Here is a 22,206-nt window from a genome sequence, read left to right on the forward strand (position 1 = left end):
ATAACCAAAATATCATCATCCAGAAACAGTTCTTTGCATGTCCACAAGGATGAATTGTTTTTGACAGGCTGAAACATGGAGGGGTCCATTGTAGCTCCACTTGGATTAACCACACTCAGAAGTAGACTACAGAATGCCCTGTTTGGAATAACATATTAGAAGAATCATGGTCTGATTCAAAGCATCAGGTTTTTAACTTCTCTTTGATTTTTAATGCAAAGAATGGAAACAGATCAGCTGATGCTTATTTGAAACATGCAATTAAAAGAAGAATGGGGATCTGGAAATTAATATCTTCACTCTGTTTTTAGAAATGAACTAATGGCAAATAGGACCACAATAAAGGAATTCACACTGTTGGGGCTGAATGCCAACCCTCCACTTGAAGTTAGCCTTTTTCTCCTCCTGCTTGGGACTTATCTTTTGACATTAATAGAAAACACACTGATTGTTATTATCACACTGGTGAATGTTCAACTCTGTAGCCCAATGTATTTCTTCCTCCGACATTTGGCATGGGTAGATATTGGGTATATGAGTACTATAATTCCCAAAGCACTGGTCAACATAGCTACTGGTACTAAGAGCATCTCTTTAGCTGGTTGCTTCATACAGGTATTTCTTTATTTGGTCCTTGGCACCACTGCGTTCTTCCTACTGGCCACAATGTCTGTTGATCGCTACATAGCCATCTGCAACCCTCTTCACTACGCAACCATCATGAATCCCCGAATCTGCTCATTATTAGTATTTTCTTGTTTGGTTGGGGGGTTATCACTAATTCTAGTTATATCCATTCCTTTATTTCTTATGCCATTTTGTGGTCCTAATGTCATGAATCATTTTTTTTGTGACTATGGACCCCTAATGAAGCTGGTATGTGTTGACACCAGCTTCCTAGAAATGACTTATTTTGTAGTTGCCATATTCAGTCTGCTTGGGACCTTAAATGTCAACATTGTCTCTTATGTCAAAATCATTTCCACCATTCTGCGTATTCCATCAGCTACTGGTAGGAAGAAGACCTTCTCCACTTTTGCTTCTCACATGACCGTGGTCACTATCACTTACAGCAGTTGTATTTTCATGTATATCAAGCCAAAAGGCACCATTGGATTAGACTACAACAAAATAGTGGCTCTTCTGAATACTGTTATTGCTCCCTTTCTCACCCCAATCGTCTACTCTTTGAGGAACAGACAACTGCAGGATGCTTTGAAGGCTGAACTGAGACAAAGGATTGGTTTTGCAAAAAAATGAGATGATTGGCTATTGCTAGGGCTCCGAAATAGAAGTTCAGATTTGATGTCTTTGAATGGATTGTGCTGCCTTCAGATGTAATAATTACCCATTGAGATGGTCTTACAAGGGGATTTGAGAAAGCATAGAGTAGTGGTGGCGAACCTATGGCATGCATGCCAGAGGGGGCACTCAGAGCTCTCTCTGTGGGCACACATGCCTCACTCTTTGGCTAGGTTTTCGCAGGGAAAAACGCCATTTTCAGCTTTGAATTATATCAGATCTGACACCAGAAACAGACTTATGACCTGAGTGCTGCATATGTTGCTTTCAAACTTACAAAGTATAAGCCAAGGTTAGACAAATTATCAGTATGCATACAACAACAAAAATCACATTAATGATTCAAAGGCATGCCTTATGCAAACAGTTTACATTTCAATAAAAAGTTGTTTGTATCATTGAAAGCTTTGTTAGGTGTTTTTCTTTTAAGACACCAAAAGATGTTAATCTATGAGTTGTTTTTTCTAAACTAAAACCTCAGTATTCAGATTAAATTGTGGTGTTGGCACTTTGCAATAAATAAGTGGGTTTTGGGTTGCAGTTTGGGCACTCGGTCTCTAAACATTTCACTGTCACTGGCATAGAGGATGGGATAATCAAGAATGGAAACATCTGATTGACATCAAAGGCCAAATCCCTGAAAAAATTGGTTTGCTAGTGAAGAACAATGGAAAAAGACAATTGCCCATATCTCCTGGTTGGCCATTTACAAAACACATCTGGTTGCACATTATGTGACCTAGGAGACATGAGAGCTTCACCTAATGCATCCTCAAAGCTCTTACCATCTTCAGAAGCAGACCATACAGGCCACCATCTCCTGATTGTTTCTCGGGTTCAAGTATGTTTTATTATTTGTCACTCTGTGTGGATCATATGCAATACAATATAGTACAATAAGATATTTGGTTTTGGTTTACTTATGGGAGTCAATAGTGGTGAATGTAGCTATCCCTCTTGATGTTTATCACAGGGTAGAATAACAGAACTGGGGAATGGAGCTCAATGATTATAGAATATCAGCAGGCAATGCTCCCATTGATAAAGCTGAATGTAACAGAAAATACATAGTAAGGGCATGAAATATGAGATCTAGAGCAAGAGAATGTTGCCAATATAGAAATTAATGTTTCTAGTCACCTTAATGTGAGGTGGGCAGTAAATTTGGTTTAATAAATGAAATGATTAAAACAAGTTTCTAATTAAGTGGTTTTGTTGGTTACTTCAATCCAAACCACAAGACTAAGGACTTTTTAAATTATAGCATCTTATTTCTCAAAACCTACCAAGAATTCGTGCAAAGTTGCTTTGGGATATTGGAGAAAGATGGTAGATAAGACCTCCCTCCCTTTATCTTGCTCAATATGACTCATAGTTCTCATTTATAAAAAAAATTTGGTATCCAAACATCTAGCAAAGGTTGAAAGCAGAGGGAAGTTCTTGAATGTCTCAGAATGCAAGCAAAACTACAGTTAAATAAAAGAAATGTGAGTCCAGATCAGAAATGGGCATTGATGTCCAAGTCTGATCATGTTCGGTGATGCTCTGGAATTCTCCGTCAAATACTGTCTGTCTGAATCTACTGTCCGACTGGGAGGCTCAGTTTTATTACCAATGGCCAATGGAATTAGACACGGCCAAGTCCATTTGATTCCCACCATTGTCAATGAGTTTTGTAAATGCATGTTTGAAATACTCAAAATTGATTGAGAGAGAACTGATTTGTATTATTAGATCTGAATTGAATGGCTAATTAAATAAATCCTCAACTGAAGTGAAGACATCCCTTGGAACATGCACACAACGGTCTTCTCTGTCTTTGGGTTTGACATCAACAATAGAGGGAGATACAGAATATTTGATACAGATTCCTTGTAATGTATTTCTCTGCATTGAGATGTCCCTGAGGGATCTTCACAAATCAGTCTTGAATTTTTCTTATACCATGTGCTTCAGAACTGTAACTAGCTCTATTAATTATAAGATGTTGTTTCTGTGTTCTTTGATATGGAAAGATATTAAAGAGGTTGGCTGAGATATTGCAGAAGGGGTACATCCATGAGCGAAGAAGACAAGGCTTCTTTTCAAAAGCCCTGTGAATGGAGAATGCTTTGCCTCCCAAACATTGAATTTAAATTTTAGGCATAACGATACATAGATTAAATAACTAGAAAATGGCTTTTATGTAGATTGCAAGGAGCGAAAAATATTTTGCATCCAAAAAATAACTTAGGAAGCAAAATTTGATAGCTAGCTGCTTCAAAACAGTAACTAGTTCTATTGTTTATGAGAGGTTGCTTCCATCTTCATTGTCATGAAAAGGTATAGAAGAAGAAGGCAGCAAAACTGCATAGGGGCTACATATGTGAGCAAAGAAGACAAGACATCTCCTCAAAGTACTAAGAATAGAAAATGCCATGCTTCTCAACAAACTGAATTAAAGGGGTAATATTTTAACAGATGTTTTTGCTTTGCCTCTGATTTGAAAGCAAAACGGACATAGTTTAACAATCGAGAGAAGTAAATGCTATTTTCTATATTATTAAACTGTGGTGATTTTGCTTACAGAACTAAGCAAAATAAGCAAAGCATAAATAAGATGATAAAATGGCATAAGGATCTCAAAAATTGTGAATGCTACAATGATTTATATGATTCCCATTGGTGAAAATATTATGACCATATGCACTGCAAGCTAGAAAAACCAGGCCTAATATCATTAAAGTTTGATGCCACCAGAATGTATAAATTTACTTACAAACTTTACTCTCTGGCGAACCTATTAACAAATGTCTCCAAGGGCATATCTCAACTTATACATTTAAAGGCTGATTTATTTAACTGATTGTTAAAGAGGGATATTGCTGCCTTGGAATTAATCATATCCTGAGTTTATTTATGGGGAAAAAGTGTCACAGGATGGAGGAAAATAAAAACATATCCTATGTGTAGGCACATCCATCAGAATGCCAGTCTAAAGAAGACTGAACTGGAAGTGACCACGTGAGATCTTCCTGCTGAAAGTTTGGGATGTGGAGATGAAAATAGAAGCCACTACTTCCTTTCTTCTTCCAGATGCAAGCTAGAACTCTCACTGATGATCATCCCAAAGTTTCATTCTTGGGGCCACTAGTTTCTCCCAGTTCATGTACACCTTATGAGAAGGATTCTTGTGATGTATTCAGATACAGTATGTATTGTGCAATTGTCTATGCATGATTCAGAGGTAGCAACAGGAAGCCACTAGGAATTATGATCAGTCTGGTGACCTTTTCCTCTCATCACTTATATCAGGTATTATGTCCCGAGCCTTGCAAATGGCTCGGGCGTTTGCAGGCAGTCCCGGGCAGGTGCAAAGCTGCCCGGGACCAGACAGGCTGTCGCCAGCGCCGCGCGCATGCACGGGTGCTGGCGCGGGAAAAGTAACACATTTACCCGGGAGTTGCCTATATAAGAGGCTGCGAGCGTTTGGGCGCAAGAGAAGCCATCTACTTGTAAGCTGAACGCAGAATAAAGAAAACTGAGAACTCCAACTGCTTCTCGTGTCTGCTTTTCGCCAAGGACTCAACACTGGCGACGAAGGTGGGATGCCTTACATCGCCTGGAAAGGAAGAAGTGTAAGCTTACCCAAGTGAGTCCTGAGCGGCGGAACGGCGTCGACTCGGCAGCTACCCGCCAATCCAGTGCGCATTCGGGGGTAGGCTGGCTGATAGACCCGTCTCCTGAAGATGGCAAAGGTTGGAAGGCTTTCGGAGTTCGACGTCTCACATCCAGAGCGGTGGGAGTCCTACGTAGCCAGGGTGGAGAACTCCTTCAAGGCAAACCAAGTGAGGGAAGAGAGCTTGAAGGCTGCCACCCTGCTTTGTGTTTGCGGTCAAGACGCCTTCGACATCGCAGAAAAACTTGCAGCACCTGTTCCAGTAGAGTCTGTCAGCTACGCAGATCTGAAGAAGCTACTGAAGGAGCACTTCCACCCCAAGATGTCCGTCATCGCATGGCGCCACACCTTCGAGCAGAGGGATCAACGGTCCGGTGAGTCGGCCAAAGAATACATCGCCGCATTACGGAAGGCCGCCAAGCACTGCGAGTTCAAAGTCCTTGAAGAACGACTGAGGGACCGATTCGTGTGCGGGTTAAGGCATCGAGATCTACAACAGAGACTTTTCGCTAAAGAAGAATTGTCCTTCCAAGATGCCTTAAGGGAAGTCACCGCAGAAGAAGCAGCAGGCGGCGCTGTCAAGAACATGCGGCCGATCAGAAACAGTCCAGAGGTTGCATCTGTGCACCAGGAAGACGTCCAAAGAAACTCCGAGGAGGATCCGGACGAGGATGTCGACCGTCTCCATCCCACGAAGGAAGAAAATCAGAAGGGAAGCTCTTCAGCTCCGCTCAAGTGCATCGGCTGTGGAGGTCGCCACAGGAGAACCAACTGCAAGTTCCGCTCCGCTACCTGCCGGGCATGCGGCAAACAAGGACACATTGCAGCTGTGTGTCTGGGCCGACGAAAGGTACAACCTCAGGAAGAACTGCGCCTGAAAGGTACCAGATTCCCCAGCCAGAATAGGGTAGGGTATTGCGCTTCGCGAAGAAGCATCCTTAGGACAGGCACACACAAGCCCATTAAGGAAAAGCTGTCACTCAAGGTGAAGCTACAAGGGGTTCCATTATCTATGGAACTAGACACAGGGTCTGCCCTTTCAATCATCTCCTTGCATACATTTAGGAAGATTTGTTCCGGTAGTGGAACTCAGGCCAAGTTAAGGCCTTCTGACATTGTGTTAACAGATTTTCAAAATTCAAGAGTGTGTGTTAAGGTGGAGGCCACCCTTAACGTGCAATACAAGAGTTTTGAAGGTCCACTAGACTTATTAGTAGTAGGGGGTGAACGAACGAGTCTCATAGGACTCGATTGGTTTGAGGCCCTGGGGATACACATCACAGGACTCAACAGTTTACAAACACTCGACCTACAGGAAGTCTGCAAAGAATTTGCAGATATTTTCAGCCCCCAGCTGGGCACATTCAAAGGACCCCCTGTGTCCTTAAAGCTAGACCCCACGGTCACTCCCATTAGAATTAAAGCAAGAAGGGTCCCTTTTGCTTTAAAGAGTAAAATTGACACTGAGTTAGACAAACTGATTCAACAGGGAATCCTAGAACCTGTTGATTCCAGTCCTTAGGAGACCCCCATTGTCACGCCTCTAAAGGCAAATGGGGACATTCGCATTTGTGCTGACTACAAATGCACTCTGAATAAGGCATTGCAGCAACATGCCTATCCTGTTCCTGTGGTCAGTCACATCCTGGCCTCCCTCAAGGGAGGGCGTGTTTTTGCAAAGCTTGACCTAGCTCAAGCATATCAACAGCTGCCTGTTGATGATGATGCTGCTATAGCTCAGACTATTGTGACCCACAGAGGGGCCTTTAAAGTAAAAAGGCTACAGTTTGGAGTGAATGTCGCTCCTGGGATCTTCCAAAGCGTAATGGAAAACACACTACGAGGTATACCAGGGGTTTGCCCCTACTTTGATGATGTTTTGATTGCAGGAGACTCCACACACATTCTAGCTGAACGGCTAAGGGCTGTTCTGTTAAGATTCAGGAAATCAGGCCTCAAGCTCAAAAAAGACAAATGCAAGATTGGGGTGCCTTCTACTGAATTTCTGGGGTTCAAAATTGATGCTGCTGGGATTCACCCTGCTGAATCCAAACTGACTGCTATTTTAGAAGCACCTAGGCCAAAGTCCAAGGCCGAACTTCAGGCCTTCCTGGGCCTCCTGAATTTCTACAATTCTTTTCTTCCACATAAAGCTAGTGTAGCTGAGCCTCTTCACAGGCTACTAGACAAGCAAGCAGTGTGGCGGTGGTCACAGACGCATGAGGCCTGCTTTAACGAAGTCAAGGCCTTGCTCACTTCTAACAGTGTACTTGCACATTTCAACGAGTCTCTTCCTGTGTGCATCGCGTGTGATGCGTCCCCTTACGGGGTTGGGGCTGTCCTGAGCCACCTCAGGTCTGATGGAACTCAGGTTCCTGTTGCATATTATTCAAGAACATTGTCTTCTGCCGAGCGCAACTACGCTCAGATAGACAGGGAGGCTCTGGCTGTTGTTGCGGGAATTAAAAAATTCCATGATTTTCTATATGGCAGGCAGTTCACGGTCTTCACTGACCATAAGCCTCTGCTGGGAATGTTTACCACACGTAAGCAGACTCCCCAAATCATTTCCCCTAGAATGCTTAGGTGGTCTATTTTTTTGTCTGCATATGATTTTTCTTTACTCCACAAGCCTGGAAAAGAAATGGGCCATGCTGATGGCCTCAGTAGATTGCCTCTGCCAGTAGTAGAAGCTGACCCTGCGCCAGCTGTCAACATTCTATCAATCCAAGCCTTGCCCGAGCTCCCTCTTAGTGCCAGGGATGTTGCCGCTGAAACAGGTACAGATCACACACTTTCACGTGTCCGTTCCTGGGTTTTGTCTGGTTGGACTGAGCACTGCCCTAGTCCTGAGTTTCAGAGTTTCTGGTCCAAAAGGAACGAGCTGTCCCTTTCTCAGGGTTGTCTGCTTTGGGGAAACAGAGTTGTCATTCCCACCTCAATGAGGACTAGGGTCTTGGAATCCCTCCACGAGGGTCATCCTGGCATTGTTCGTATGAAGGCTCTTGCACGCAGCCACTTGTGGTGGCCTGGTTTAGATAAAAATATTGAGGCTAAGGTGCATGCATGCCACCTGTGCCAATGATCTCGCCCAGAGATGCCCCAAGCTCCCGTGCACAGATGGGAGGAAACACAGTCCCCATGGTCTAGGGTGCACATTGACTGCGCTGGGCCCTTTCAGGGCCAGTTCTTCTTGGTCCTTGTTGACAGCCATTCGAAATGGCTTGAGGTTGTACCTGTCTCATCCACCACCACTGCAAAGACTATTCAGGTACTGAGGGGGATTTTTGCTGCACACGGGCTGCCAGATGTCATTGTGTCCGACAACGGCCCTCAATTCACTTCCTCCGAATTCCAAGCTTCTTACAGGCAAACATGATTCGTCATGCCACGTCTGCACCCTTCCACCCGTCCACCAACGGTATGGCTGAACGTATGGTGCGCATCACAAAGGACGCTTTGAAAGACTCACCTAACGGGACTGGCATCACAGGTTGGCTGACTTTCTCCTTTCTTATCGCACCACACCGTCCACTTCTACAGGGAGAAGTCCAGCTGAACTTCGTTGGGGGCGTCAACTTACTACTAAACTTGACCGGTTGCATCCGGACAGATTGCCTTCATCTACCTCACACCGTGGGGCACCTAGACAACTACTTGAGGGTGCCCTGGTCTGGACTCGTAATTACGGGCCTGGTCATACATGGGTCCCCGCTTCTGTTTCCAGGGTCACAGGTCCTCTATCCTACGAGGTAGCCTTGGAAACCGGTCATGTCCTGCACAGGCACATCGACCAACTCCGCCCTAGGCGGCATTTTCCAGCTGAGACTCCTGGGTCTTTTCCAGGGGGGGAGGGGGACCCTTTGGAGCAAAGGGAAGGGCACGAGCTGCTGCCCATTTCCACTGATGGAGCCACAAACAGCCCATCCCAGGGTTCCGCGAGAGCTCCGAACAAGAATTCTATGAGCCTACCCAACTACCAGGCATCCACGCCTACTCCAGCCAGGGAGTCACCCCGGGGGCATACTCACTTTCCACACACATCACACAGCACTCTAGTCATGGAGGATACCTGGGAGCATCCCAACAAATCATTCCCCGCAAGAGAGCTGGCACACAATCCCCAAAGTTGGCCTGACCTTACCCCAAATCCTACAGGGGGTCAAACATACAGGGAAGTGGTCGAGGAACCAAGTCCCGACTACAACACCTCTAGCCCAAATCAGGGAATAACTGAGTTTTGGGAAGGTACAGAAACCCACACAAGCCCGGACACAGAACGGGGTTCAGGGAATGGACAGCCTCCTGACAGGTCTTGGACAGACCTAGGAGGTTCAACAGAGACGCCCAGCAGTGGCTATCACTTCAGGGGGCCTGAGGGTCTACAGCTAGGCAGGTCAACCAGGTCACAAAGTGACAGAAGCCCTGGCCTGACGAGCCCGGTGGGCGAGCAAGCAGGCCAGGCATCAGGGCACAGCCCTTGGAAGGCACCAAGACAAAATAAGAGAACAGGCTCACATCTCCCTCCAGTCAGGGAACTCCTGCTAGTAAACCAGAGCTGAGAAGGTCACAGAGAGCAAAGAAATCTCCTAAGTACCTAGAGGATTATATAACATTGCTGGCAAGGCAAAAGCCAGCAAACAGTGGGAGCACTGGGGAGCGGAACGCTGTATAGAATAAATGATTATATGTTGGTAGTAGTTTTAGCCCGGGGGAAAGGGGTGTTATGTCCCGAGCCTTGCAAATGGCTCGGGCGTTTGCAGGCAGTCCCGGGCAGGTGCAAAGCTGCCCAGGACCAGACAGGCTGTCGCCAGCGCCGTGCGCATGCGCGGGTGCTGGCGCGGGAAAAGTAACACATTTACCCGGGAGTTGCCTATATAAGAGGCTGCGAGCGTTTGGGCGCAACAGAAGCCATCTACTTGTAAGCTGAACGCAGAATAAAGAAAACTGAGAACTCCAACTGCATCTCGTGTCTGCTTTTCGCCAAGGACTCAACATCAGGTATGGCCAATAGGAAACCATAGGAAGAACTATAAGGTCTAGGACCTTAAATTGGAAAAGGACAGTTCTAGTTCACATTTGTCCTCAATGGCTTCTAACACTACCTCTCAGTGTTATTATAAGTAGCACAGCCTCACTATCCATGATAATTCAGAAATCTATACCTTCCCGTATGCTATGTGAAGTAGTACAGATGATGAGACTCATTCATAGAACCTCAGCAATTATGTTTTCATGGTTAAATTGATTTATAATATAAAATTTCACTTCCAGAGAACCAGTTGGGTTCTTAATTCCAGAAGACATAGACTTCAGTAACTATATGCCTGAAGAAAAGCCTTAGGTGAAGGCATCATTCTGCCTGTCAATCAAGAAGGCATAACCGACAGCATTAAATAGAAAGATGCAAAACTCCATTGATAGAAGATAGTACAGGAGGGCATGGTTATTTTCACATCAATGTCACCCAAGAGATTTCATCATATTATTGCAAGCTCTGCATGACTTAAAAGAAATGTCTTTTATGGTCAGTGTGTTTTACCTATTCCAATAGAAGAACTGAAAGCCACTTGTGGTAAGTTAAAAGAGTTCCTACATGTTCTCTTAATCTTCCCCTAGTGTGGTTTTGAGTTCTGCATATTTTGTTGAATATACTTACTTAAAGAATACTTTACTTGGCCAAGTGTGATTTATCTCTGGTGTAGAAGCTCTCATTGTTTAATGGAATGGAGTGGAGTGGAGTAGTGTAGAGTAGAGTAGAATCGAATCGAATCGAATCGAATCGAATCGAATCGAATCGAATCGAATAGAATAGAATAGAATAGAATAGAATAGAATAGAGTTGGAAGGGACCTTGGAGGTCATATAGCCCAACTCCCTGCTCAGGCAGGAAACCCTATACCATTTCAGACAAATGTTTGTCCAATCTCTTCTTAAAAACTTTCAGTGTTGGGACATTCACAACTTCTGGAGGCAGGTTGTTCCACTGATTAATTGTTTTAACTGTCAGGAAGTTTCTCCTTAGTTCTAGGGTGCTTCTCTCCTTGATTAATTTCCATCCATTGCCCCTGTCCTCAGGTGTTTTGGAGAACAGCTTGACCTCTTCTACTTTGTGGAAAGAGGTTTATATACAGGACTGTATCTTTATCTACTTATATAAAAAGAAGTATCTTCATATACTTCTCTATAAAGGGATTAATTTTATAGACAGTCTTTGGTTATGAAATATGGGAAAGAATAATTTGAGTGAATATCACACAATAGTAGCAATGCCACCTTCCTCCATAAAAACAAGTTCTTGTTTTATTAAAAACCACACACAGTGACTGAAAAACAATGATCCAACCAAAATATCTTCTTTTGCAGAGTTATATTTTGATGGAAGGTTGACCAACAGTTCTCAGTTTCTGCTTCTCGAGAGAAGTCATTTCAGTGCTGGTACATTTCTATCAGAAGAGGCATGAAGGAGTAGAACCCAATCTCTTGACTTCAGGAGGCTGGATTTTTTTTTTTTGTGAGAGATCTTCAAATTTGATAGCTATTCTGCCACTATTTCCTAGTTTTATAAGAAAAGGACCCACCACCCACATAGTCAGATGAACAGAACAGAACAGAATAGAATAGTTTTGTTGGCCAAGTTTTATCAGACACACAAGGAATTTGTCTCTGGTGCATAAACTCTCAATATACATACAAATAACAAAATAATCTAATCATAAGACACCCATAAGAGAATGTAACAGAAAAGATAAGCTATATCCTTAGACATAAGTCAGTAAGACATAAGATAGTATTGTGGGAATTACGTGTTTTAGCAGAAGCACCTAATTCCCACAATAACTCCCCCACAGAAAGAAGTGGGAGAGTGAGATTGAGCATCATGAATGGTCAAGAGGAAGAGTTGCATTCAACTAGAAAATTAATTTGGTTTTAAATACAGCCTAATTATTTATTTAAAATGTTTACATAGCTGTCCATCTTATAAACAACTTTCAATTCAATCCAATCCAACCTAACACAATATCATTTTAATCCAATCCAATCCCATCCTGACTTTGCTAACACTCTGTGCTTCAAAAAGTAACAAAGCGTGTATCATAGTTACATATCACAGAGGTTGGGTTCACAGAGGTTAAGTCAAAAGCAAACCACAATAAAACTTGGTATGTTGCATGACAGAGAACAAAACAAAGCACAACGTATGAGGAACATGAGCACAATGATTTTCTCTGTCTTTGTGCTTGACATCAATAAAGGAAGCCGATACAGAATACTTGAGGGGTCCTTGGTGCTCTCTGAGCTTGTTCATTTTCTTGCAGACATTTCATCACCCAACTTAAGTAACCTGCTCAGTTACCTAGTAATACTTGGGGTATTGTTTACTTGATTATTGGTCTGATGTTAAGATTGGAGTTAATCTGTGCTGATCTGGGTGCTGGTTGCTGGTGGAGAGGTGCTTGTTAATGTCTTTTTAATAGACACACAGACATTAACAACATCTATAGACTATGCAAAAGGGACTATCACCAAGCCCAAAAAGACTCAAGAAGACCCAATCACTTCTCCATCAGCAATCAGCACCCAGAAAAGCATAGATTAACTCCAAGGTTAAAATCAGACCAACAGTCAAGTAAACAATATCCCAATCAAGAAACTGCCAATGAAGCCAATAGCAAACAGCCCAATCAAAGACTCTCTAAGACCATTCCCACCAACACAGACAGGCAAGTCACTATCAATAGCAATAGCAATTAGACTTATATACTGCTTCACAGTGCTTTATAGCCTTCTCTAAGCAGTTTACAGAGTCAGCATATTTCCCCCAACAATCTAGGTCCTCATTTTACCAACCTTGGAAGGATGGAAGACTGAGTTAACCTTGAGCCGGTGAGACTCGAACTGCCAAATTCCTGGCAGCTAGCAGTCAGCAGAAGTAGCTGCAGTACTGTATTGTAACCATTGCATCACCTCGGCTCTGTAATGTAGAGTAGAACAGGGGTCTTCAAACTTGACCCTTTTATGACTTGTGGACTTCAAGTCCCAGAATTCCTCAGCCAGGCACGCTGACTGAGGAATTCTGGGACTTGAAGACCACAAGTCATAAAAGGGCCAAGTCTGAAGACCCCCTGGAGTAGAATATACACTAGAACAGGGGTCCTCAACCATGGCAACTTTAAGACGTGTGGACTTCAACTCCCAGAATTCCTCAGCCAGCAAAGCTAGTCTAGAATATAAACTGACAGCAAACCCCACTCCTTACTAGCACTGATGATGTTACCTAGTTTGGGTAATGAAACATCTGCAAGGAAACAAGCAAGCTCAGAGAGCACCAAGGATCCCTCATGTCAACGCTGAGCTACAAATGTTCTCCTTTATTAGTAAGAGAATAATTGATAACAAATTTATTATGCACTCGGTCCTGTAAAACAAAACCTCGTCCTGGACAGGCCTTGGCCTGGACAACTCACTGTCAAAAAGCTTTTGAAACATTGAAGGCATTGTTTGCACAGGAGCCTGTGTTGTTGCACCCAGATCCAGAACAACCATTTGTAGTATAGGCTGACACTAGTGACGTTGGTGTGGGGGCTGTGTTACTCCAAGTGAACAGTCAAGGGAAACTGCATCTGTGTGCATATACCTCCCTCAAGTTGAAAGAGACGGAGAGAGCATGGACTATCTGGGAGAAGGAGGCATTTGCCTTGCGGTGAGCTCTCTCCACTTGGCAACATCTGCTGGAGGGAGCTAAATATCCGTTTGAGGTCTGGACTGACCATAAGAACTTGGAAGTATTGCAAACCCCTAGGCGTCTGTCATCGAAGCATGTGTGTTGGGCACAATATTTCAGAAGATTTTGCTTTCACCACAAATATGTGTCAGGGGTAAGAATTTCCTCGCTGATGCTTTGTCCCGACTCCCACAATATGACAGTACAAGAGTTGAGGTAGTGCAAGCAATCCTGCCCACATATGACCAACCTGGGGTACATACTTGCACCAAGGTGGGGTCTTTTGAGGACGATTTGAGAGCGGAACTAGTACAGGATATGTGGCTGTGGGACAATCCTGGCTTGCTAACTCAAAGGGACAGATTGGCATGGTATAGCAATAAACTATATATACCAAAAGAAATGCGAAACCGGGTTTGTCACTGGTGCCATGACTCGAAACAAGTGGGTCACTTTGGATTTTTAAAAACCTTACATCTAGCCAGACGTCAGTTCTGGTGGCCCCGGATGAGGCGGGATATCGAGACATATGTAAAGGATTGTCATGTGTGCGCTAAGTCAAAACCATATCCCGGGAAGCCGATGGGGTTGCTTCAGCCTGTCGCAGACCCGGACCGTCCATGGCAAGATATAGCCATGTACTTCATTGTGGAGCTGCCTAAGGTTCGAGGGTACACGGTGATATGGACTGTAGGAGATTTGTTTTCCAAACAAGCCCATTTCATTCCCTGTAAAGGACTACCATCAGCCAGAACACCACATCACATAATCTCAGAGCGTGGAGTTCAATTCACAGCACAGTTTTGGCATGAATTCGTCAGGTTCCTCAGCTCTGCCCAAGGTCTTAGTTCAGCCTCTCATCCAAGCACCAATGGCGCAGCAGAACGAGCCAATGCTGCAGTTGAGCGATACCTCCTAAGTTACATCTCATACCAACATCTGGTAGTATTTGTGGAGATGGCATACAATAACATTGTACATAGCAGCACTGGATTCTCCCCTTTCCAGCTGGTGTACGGTAGGGAATTCGTACCAATACCGGAGTGCAGAACCCAGGAGCCCCAACTCTGTAAGGTCGACGACTGGTACAACCACGTAAAGGGGGTGTGGGATGTAGTCAAAAGAGCACTGACAAAAGCAGGGGAAGTGGCCAAGAAACAAGCAGATGAAAAACGTATAACTGAAACAAAGTGGGTGACCTGGTTTATTTGTCAACAAAATACATAAACCTCCAGGTGGCATGTAGGAAACTAGCCCCTAAGTATATTGGTTCCTTCAGGGTGACCCAAAATCATCAACCCGGTAGCCGTACGATTACGACTATGGCGGTACCTGGGTAAAATATACCCGATGTTTCATGTCAGTTTGTTAAAGCCAGTGGCGGTTGAGGCCATAAAAGAAGGGCCAGTCCCAGTCACCCCAGGCAGATATAAAGTACAGGAAATTCTGGATTCAAGAGTAAGGAGGAGTGAGTTGTACTACCTTGTCCTGTGGAAAGAGTATCCTCTATCCGAGGCATCCTGGGTGGAGACTAGAGATGTTTCTGCTCCCCGACTTATAAGCAGATATCATCAAACCCATCCTGGTAGGCCGGGCAGGCGGGACACCGGGGCTCGGTAATCAGGGGGCTTCTAACTGTGTTGTGCTTCCTTCCAGGGGGACCCCTGGTACAAGGAGCTGAATGTCGTGCCCTGCGAGGCCTAGTCACATTTGGCCTGGTCGGAGCCAATGCCAGTTCACCATCCGACAAGGCCTTGATTACCTGCTCCGATGCGATGCTGCTGCCGGTGTTGCTGCTGTTGGTCTCCTTTCCGGGACCGCTGGCGTGATGCACCTGACCATGATGATGTCATCAAGGTGCACCTGGTTGCAACAAAGGGCTGTGGCTACAGAGAAACGCCACAGAGAAACACTTTCCATGTGGAACCGGCCGGTTCCAAGGGGCCGCGATGGGACGGTGGGCCACAGCGGGCACCAGGCGGTGTTCGCACTGATGGCAAACCGCCCATGCGAGTAGGACCAAGATGGAGACACTAGGGGGTGGGGTTGGTGCTCGGGGAGTGGATGGTGGCTAGGGTGCTAGGGTGGGGCCAGGCGGGGTGCTACGGTGGCGCCAGGTGGGGTGCTCGGGTGCTAGGGTGGGGACAGGCAGATTTAGGATGGCGTGTGTGTATGATATATAAGAAGCTGGGAGCAAGCCACTTCCAGTGCTAATTTTATTTCCAATATCGCAATAAAGCTATTGGTGGTCTACACGTTCCTGTTTACTGGCTTACTTGCGGAGAAGCTCAAATAGGACGGTCTGACAGAGATATTCACCACTATTGAATATTGGACAGTAGAAGGGAAGTGTATTTTTGAAAGAGGGCATGATGCCTCAGCAGTTAAAGATGCTCAGCTTGTTAGCTGGAAAACTGACAGCCTACATTTGAGACCTGAATGCTGTGCAACAGGTTGATCTCTCATAATTTGCTGCAGCTCCTGCCCACCTAGCATTTCTAAAGCATAGAAATGTGAGTAGATAAATAGGTACCACTTTGACAGGAAGGGAGCAGCATTCTGTGTCCCTCAGCATATAGTCATGCTGGCCGCATGACCACGAAAGAGGGTTTTGGGTTTTTTTGACAACATTGTCTCTCTCAGCTAAAAAACAGAGCGTTTCCTAGAGGATATGTTTAATAATGTTACAAATCAGAGGCAAAGCAACAATATATATCATTTTTTTCTCCTTAGTTTATATTTGGCAGGCAATATTTTCACCACTTACAATATACACAAAAAAGATTCAGAAATTGTTCATGGTCTCTAGGCTATGGTCTTGTAATTTTCTTTGAGTAATAGTCATTTTTCTAGATTGTAAAATGGTGCAAAGCAAATGCATCTGTTAAAATGTTTGGGAAGCATAACTTTCTCCATTCTCAGATGTACCTGCTGTGCAATTTTGCTGCCTTCTTCTTCCATATCTCTTCAGGGCAATGAACATGGAAGCCGCCTCTTATAAACAATGAAGCTAGTTATCATTTTAAAGCATAAGGCGCAACATGTATTCGAGTCTAACTATGAAGATCCCACAGGGCCTTCTCGAGGATCAAAGAAACCTATTGCAAATTGGAAGAAATGTCTATCAAGCATTTTCTGTCAGTTTCCTCTGTAGATATCAAACCCAAAGACAGAACAAAATATTGTGTGCATGTTCCTGATATATTGTGCTTTATTTTGTTGAGGATTATCAGATGTTTTGCTTCCTGATTACCATGTTCTCTTGTAAACCACCTCAGTGTGTGATCATTACATCTGAAAGCAGAACATGCCATAACTTAACAAAGCAGAAGTTGAACTTTAAAATCTGATTCAAGGTCACATCTATAACAAATCACTTCAATTTCTTGCAGAACTCAATCCATTGTCTCAGTTCAATCCTCAAAGCATCCTGCACTTGTCTGTTCCTCAAACAATATGCGAACGGGATCAAAAGTGGAGCCAGGACAGTATTCAGAAGGTTTATCATTTTGTTGAAATCTAATTTGCTGCTGCCTTTGGGTCTTATGTACATGAAAACACAACTGCTGTAAGTGATGGAGACCACAATCATGTGAGATGCACAGGTGGAGAACGTCTTCTTCCTCCCTGTAGTTGATGGGATGCTCAGAATCGTAGAAATGATTTTGACATAAGACACAATGTTAACACTTAAGGTCCCAAGCAGAGAGAATGTGGCAACCACAAAATTAATCAGTTCTAGGAGACTGGTATCAACACATGAGAGTTTGATTACTGCTCCATTGTCACAAAAGAAATGATTGATGATGTTATGACCACAAAATGGCATTTGAACAAAAAGAATAGATGGAACTAGAATTAGTGACAAACTCCCAATCCAGCAACAAAGTACCAATAATGAGCAGATTTGTTCATTCATGATGGTTGCGTAGTGAAGAGGCTTACAGATGGCTATGTAGCGATCAACAGACATTGTGGCCAGTAGAAGGAATTCAGTGATGCCAAGAACAAAATAGACGAACATCTGTATGAAGCAACCAGCTAAAGAAATAATCTTGTTGCCAGTGGCTATGTTGGCCAGCGTTTTAGGAATGATGCTACTTACATACCCAATCTCTATCCAAGCCATATGTCGGAGGAAGAAATACATTGGACTACAGAGTTGGGCATTCACCAATGTGATAATAATAATCAACATGTTTCCTATCAATGTCAAAAGATAAATCCCAAGCAGGATGAGAAAAAGGCCAACAGCAATTTGTTGGTTGTTAGTCAGCCCTAACAATATGAATTCCCTCACTGTGGTGCTGTTTTCCATTTAGTTCATTCCTAAAAAAAGAGTGAAGTGAGAAGAGATTATTCCAACTTCAATTTTGTTTCAGTTGCCCATTACAAATGAACACAATTTCACCAGCTTTAATTCTCTGTAGACCATCAAATGGTTGGTCTCTGACATAAGTAATAAATGATGATTTGAATCACATCAAGGTACTTTGTAGACATCAGCCTAAGAGAGTATAGGAAACCACACTGTGTTCTCACCTGTCCAAAATAAGTCATACTTGGAGTCATGAAAAAAATCTATTTTTGCATGGTTAAAGTATCTGATTATTTTATATTTGCTCAGTGCTCTCTTCCCATCTCACCTGAAGAAAAGTCATTTTTCTCTTTCTGTCAGAAGAAAATTCTGCTTAGAGAGGGCAGTAAAGCACTGTGAAGCAGTATATAATCTAAGTGGTATTGCTATAATGCAGGTGTAGTATTTCTGAGAAAAAAAGTCTTACAGTAATTTTATATCTTCTATAATGGTCAGTGAATATTGAACAGCTTTCTACCAATACTATGCTAAGTAGTTATTTCTACTAACCTTGTGTTTCAAATTGATAATGTTTCAAGTCCTGAAGAAAAGATGATCCTATCATTCTTCTCATTGGAGCTGCATTCAGAAAACATAATTGGACCGGTTAGCAGCTTCTCTGGGTTTAAGACTTATCCTGCTGCACTAGTAGAAAATGATGAATCTCGCTTGAAGAGGAATAATTTTTGAGAACTTCCTGGAACAAGGGTGACAGCTCCAGTCACAATTTTGGATAATTGTTGAATAAGGAAGAAAGATGGGGAATAAAAGAAAAGAAAAAATAATACTGTATTACCAAATTGGAAATATGTCCAATATAGATTAATTATCAAATCATTTCCAACTCCTACTGAACAGAAGATCTGTCTTTAACCTGGTCCTTCAAGTCTTCCAATAATACGTTCATCATTGCTGGAACTGAGTCTTTCCACCTTACTGCTGATTGTCCTATTCTGTTGATTCCTTTCATTTTTCTGAGCATTAGATCCTTCTCTGGAAAGTTAAGTGTTCACATTATGTGTCTCTCCATTGTAGACACAGTAGAAAATTCATCAGTCCCTTGTTTCTTCCCAATGATCCTCCCTTCTTGGGTCTACAAGAGGATCCATAGTAACAGAGATAATACAGAAATAGAGAAGAATAGAGTAGGAAGAGTCCTTGGAGGTCTTTAAGTTCAACCTGTCCGAAGCAGGAGACCCTATACCATGCCACACAAGTGGGTCTCCTGCCTCTTCTTAAAAGCCTCCAGTGATGGACCAGCCAGAACTTCTGAAGGCAAATAGGTTACTTGCTAATTGTTAAATGTCCCTTTTGGAAGTTCACTCTAGGACAACACCTTTGTGCTGGTTAACATCTCCTTAGCATTTTGCCATGAGGGTAAAGTGGGGAGATGAATTCAACATAAAGCTTATTCAGGGAAATTTCAGACTAATTAACTCTCTGACAAAATATTCATCATCCAGATTTGTCAGCCAGGCAAATGCAACCTGCACGCTTATGAACTAGGATCAAAAGAGACTTGATTCAGAAGTAAGTTCTAATGGGTTCTGCAGGGCATATTCTCCTATGATGAATTATAGGAGTAAAACAAAATTGGCTTGAGTTTTGTTTCTAAACGCATCCTAAACATCACACATTAAAAAGCCTTTACCTACTGCAAAAATCTGAAACTCTGCAGTCACGGTCTTGATATTCAGAGCAGAAGTAAACCTCAATGTTCTTGACCCAAGAATTGAAACATTTCCAAAATACTCACCGTTTCCAATTTATATTAAAATATTCATGCAGATTTTGTGAACCTTATGCTATCTTCAGTAAAACCATCCTCTAGTTTATTAGACTGGGTTGAATATATCAATAAATAAAAAACAAGGAAAGAGCATTCATCAAAACTTTACTCCCTAATTCAAATTTGGGAAAAGAGAACATTCACCGTCCAGAGTGCCTTTCAGAAGATTCTTGGGTCACAGATATACAGAGGACAATTTTTCTGCATACATACATACATATTTTTTCACAGCATTGAGCATAGAAGTAACTTCTTATAAACCATGGAGCTTGTTATTGTTTTGAAGCATGTGGTGTAAGAGGTATACAGGATTGGCTTGCAAAGCTCCCTCAGAACCTCCTCAAGCAGTAATAAAATGCATTGCAGGGGAATCTGTATCAGGTTTTCTATAACTTCTTCCTCTATTGATGTCAAACCCAAAGACAGGGAAAATCATTGTGTGCACATTCCTTGTGTAGGGCACTTTATTTTCCCCTCTCTCATGCCACACACCAAGTTTGGTTGTGGTTTCGTTCTGCCTTCACATCTGTGATAAATCACATCAACTGCTGTGATTTATAAACCACAACCTAGGGTTTGTTAGTTTTTGAAGCACAGAGTGCAAAAATGGTGTCATCTCATTATGTTATAGGGATAGGTAATTTCCCCTGTGCTTTGGCTGGCCTTGGTTCAATAGATATGTCATTTCAACAGAATAATCCCAAAGGTGCTTTTTCAAATGGTAACTGGAACATTAGAGGTTTTTAAGAAGAGGTTGGACAACTATTTGTCTGAAATGGTATAGGGTTTCTTGCAGGGGGTTGGACTAGATGACCTCCAAGGTCCCTTCCAACTCTGTTATTCTGTTACACACAGAGACACACTGACAAACTTATTATTTTCCAAAATAATCAGAATAGAGAATAGAGCTGAAAGGGACCTAGTACTGTGTTTCCTCAAAAGTAAGACCTACCCCCAAAATAAGCCCTAGTTTGGGGGCAAGGGACACAAATCAAGCTAGGGAAAGAGTGAAAGGGTAGAGCTGCCCCACGCACCCCACACCTACTTACCTTTCCAGTAGGACCGCTGCAGCCAGACCTCCCATGCCCTGACAGCTATCTTGCAACTGCCTGAGTTCTTCTGTGGCTGCTTGTAGCTGCATGGCTGGTAACGTGGCAGGAGGCCGCATCGCATTTCAGGCTGGTGCCACTCACACCAGCCCGAAGCACCATGTGGCCTCCTGCTGTGAGCAGTGGCACCATCCGAAAGCACCACGCGGCCTCCTGCTATCAGCAGCGGCACCACTGCTATGTGCCACGTGGCGTCTGGCCACAAACAGCAGCAAGCAGCCACTAAAGAAGTCAAGCAGCAGTGCGACAGGTGTCAGGGTGTTGAAGGCCTGGCTGTGGCAATCCTAAAGTAAGACATCCCCTGAAAATAAGACCTGGTGCCTCTTTTGGAGGCAAAAAATATATAAGACTGGATCTTATTTTGGGGAAAACATGGTAGATCTTCTAGTCCAACCCCTGCTCAGGAGACCCTATATCATTTCATAGGTGATTGGCCAGTCTCTTCTTAAAAAACTCCAGTGGTGAAGCACCTACAACCTCTGAAGACAAACAGTTCCACTGGTTAGAATTTTTTTCCTTAATTCCAGGTTGCCTCTCTCCTTGATTAGTTTCTATCCGTTGTTTCTTTTCTTGCCTTCTGGTACTTTGGAAATTAAGTTGACCCCTCTTCTTTGTGGCAGTCCCTCAATAATGAAATATTGCTATCATGTCACTCATAATCCTTTTCTCTAGATTGGCCTACTCAATTCTTGCAACTGTTCTTCATGTTTTTGTCTCCAAGCCTTTAATCATCTCAGTTGCTCTTCTCTGCATTTTTTTCCAAAGTCTCAACATCTTTTTTGTAATGTGGTGACCAGAACTGGAGGCAATATTCCAGGTGTGGCCTTATTCAGGATTTATAAAGAAATACTAAAATTTCACGTGATTTTGATTCCATGCCTCTGTTTATACAACCAAGGACTGTATCAGCCTTTTTGGTTGCTGCCACACACTGCAGGCCCCAATATAGTAAGAATACTATATCAAATATTCTATAGTATATCAACTACTTATAAAAATGAAATATATAGATTGTATTTTAAAGGAATCCATCTTTAAAGAAGCAACAGTCAGTTTTTTTACGATTTTACTCTATATTTACCAATTATACTCTATTACCCTTTATTGGACACACTTATTTTTTTTAATGCAGGAGATCACTTGAACATATCAATATCTCTACTGGAGTCTAATATTATGGTTATCCTTATAGCAATATATAAACAGTGAGTGGAGCAACTCAACTTCAGTGTATTCCCTGCAGGCTTGGCTGCAAATAACAATTTT

The 22,206-nt window shown here is 43.1% G+C and overlaps 3 protein-coding genes across 7 annotated transcripts in view; 1 reads left to right on the top strand and 2 right to left on the bottom strand.

Moving 5' to 3' along the window:
- Positions 1 to 19,920, bottom strand: part of LOC120302048 (olfactory receptor 49-like) — a 39,969-nt gene extending 20,049 nt beyond the window's left edge. The window contains exon 1 of the mRNA XM_039329953.1: positions 19,799 to 19,920. The gene's annotated coding sequence lies outside the window, so the exon portion shown is untranslated. The remainder of the gene's footprint in view (positions 1 to 19,798) is intronic.
- LOC120302079 (olfactory receptor 49-like) lies at positions 322 to 1,260 on the top strand. Its single transcript, XM_039330009.1, has one exon. The coding sequence runs from the start codon at positions 322 to 324 to the stop codon at positions 1,258 to 1,260; it is 939 nt and encodes a 312-aa protein (XP_039185943.1).
- On the bottom strand, positions 16,401 to 20,166 carry LOC120302049 (olfactory receptor 49-like). Of its 5 annotated transcripts, none has more exons than XM_039329960.1 (3): positions 20,049 to 20,166; positions 18,553 to 18,757; positions 16,401 to 18,014 (listed from the first exon to the last, which is right to left on the bottom strand). In XM_039329960.1, exon 3 carries the CDS (start codon positions 18,001 to 18,003, stop codon positions 17,059 to 17,061), a length of 945 nt encoding a protein of 314 aa, XP_039185894.1. In that variant the 5' UTR covers positions 18,004 to 18,014; positions 18,553 to 18,757; positions 20,049 to 20,166; the 3' UTR covers positions 16,401 to 17,058. The 5 variants fall into 5 exon arrangements, with proteins under 5 accessions (XP_039185894.1, XP_039185893.1, XP_039185892.1 ...); XM_039329959.1 differs by lacking the exon at positions 20,049 to 20,166 and adding an exon at positions 19,799 to 19,935 and having other exon boundaries at positions 18,553 to 18,739; XM_039329958.1 differs by lacking the exon at positions 20,049 to 20,166 and adding an exon at positions 19,799 to 19,935.
- Between the last annotated feature and the right edge of the window lie 2,040 nt (positions 20,167 to 22,206).

This window comes from Crotalus tigris, unplaced genomic scaffold, assembly GCF_016545835.1.
Source record: "Crotalus tigris isolate CLP2741 ecotype Arizona unplaced genomic scaffold, ASM1654583v1 scf7180000024422.1470167, whole genome shotgun sequence".
NCBI classification, from domain to species: Eukaryota; Metazoa; Chordata; class Lepidosauria; order Squamata; family Viperidae; genus Crotalus; species Crotalus tigris.

Excerpts from the sequence above, each read along its gene's own strand:
- LOC120302079 (XM_039330009.1), top strand. The coding sequence starts at position 322 with ATGGCAAATAGGACCACAATAAAGGAATTCACACTGTTGGGGCTGAAT.
- LOC120302049 (XM_039329960.1), bottom strand. The coding sequence starts at position 18,003 with ATGGAAAACAGCACCACAGTGAGGGAATTCATATTGTTAGGGCTGACT.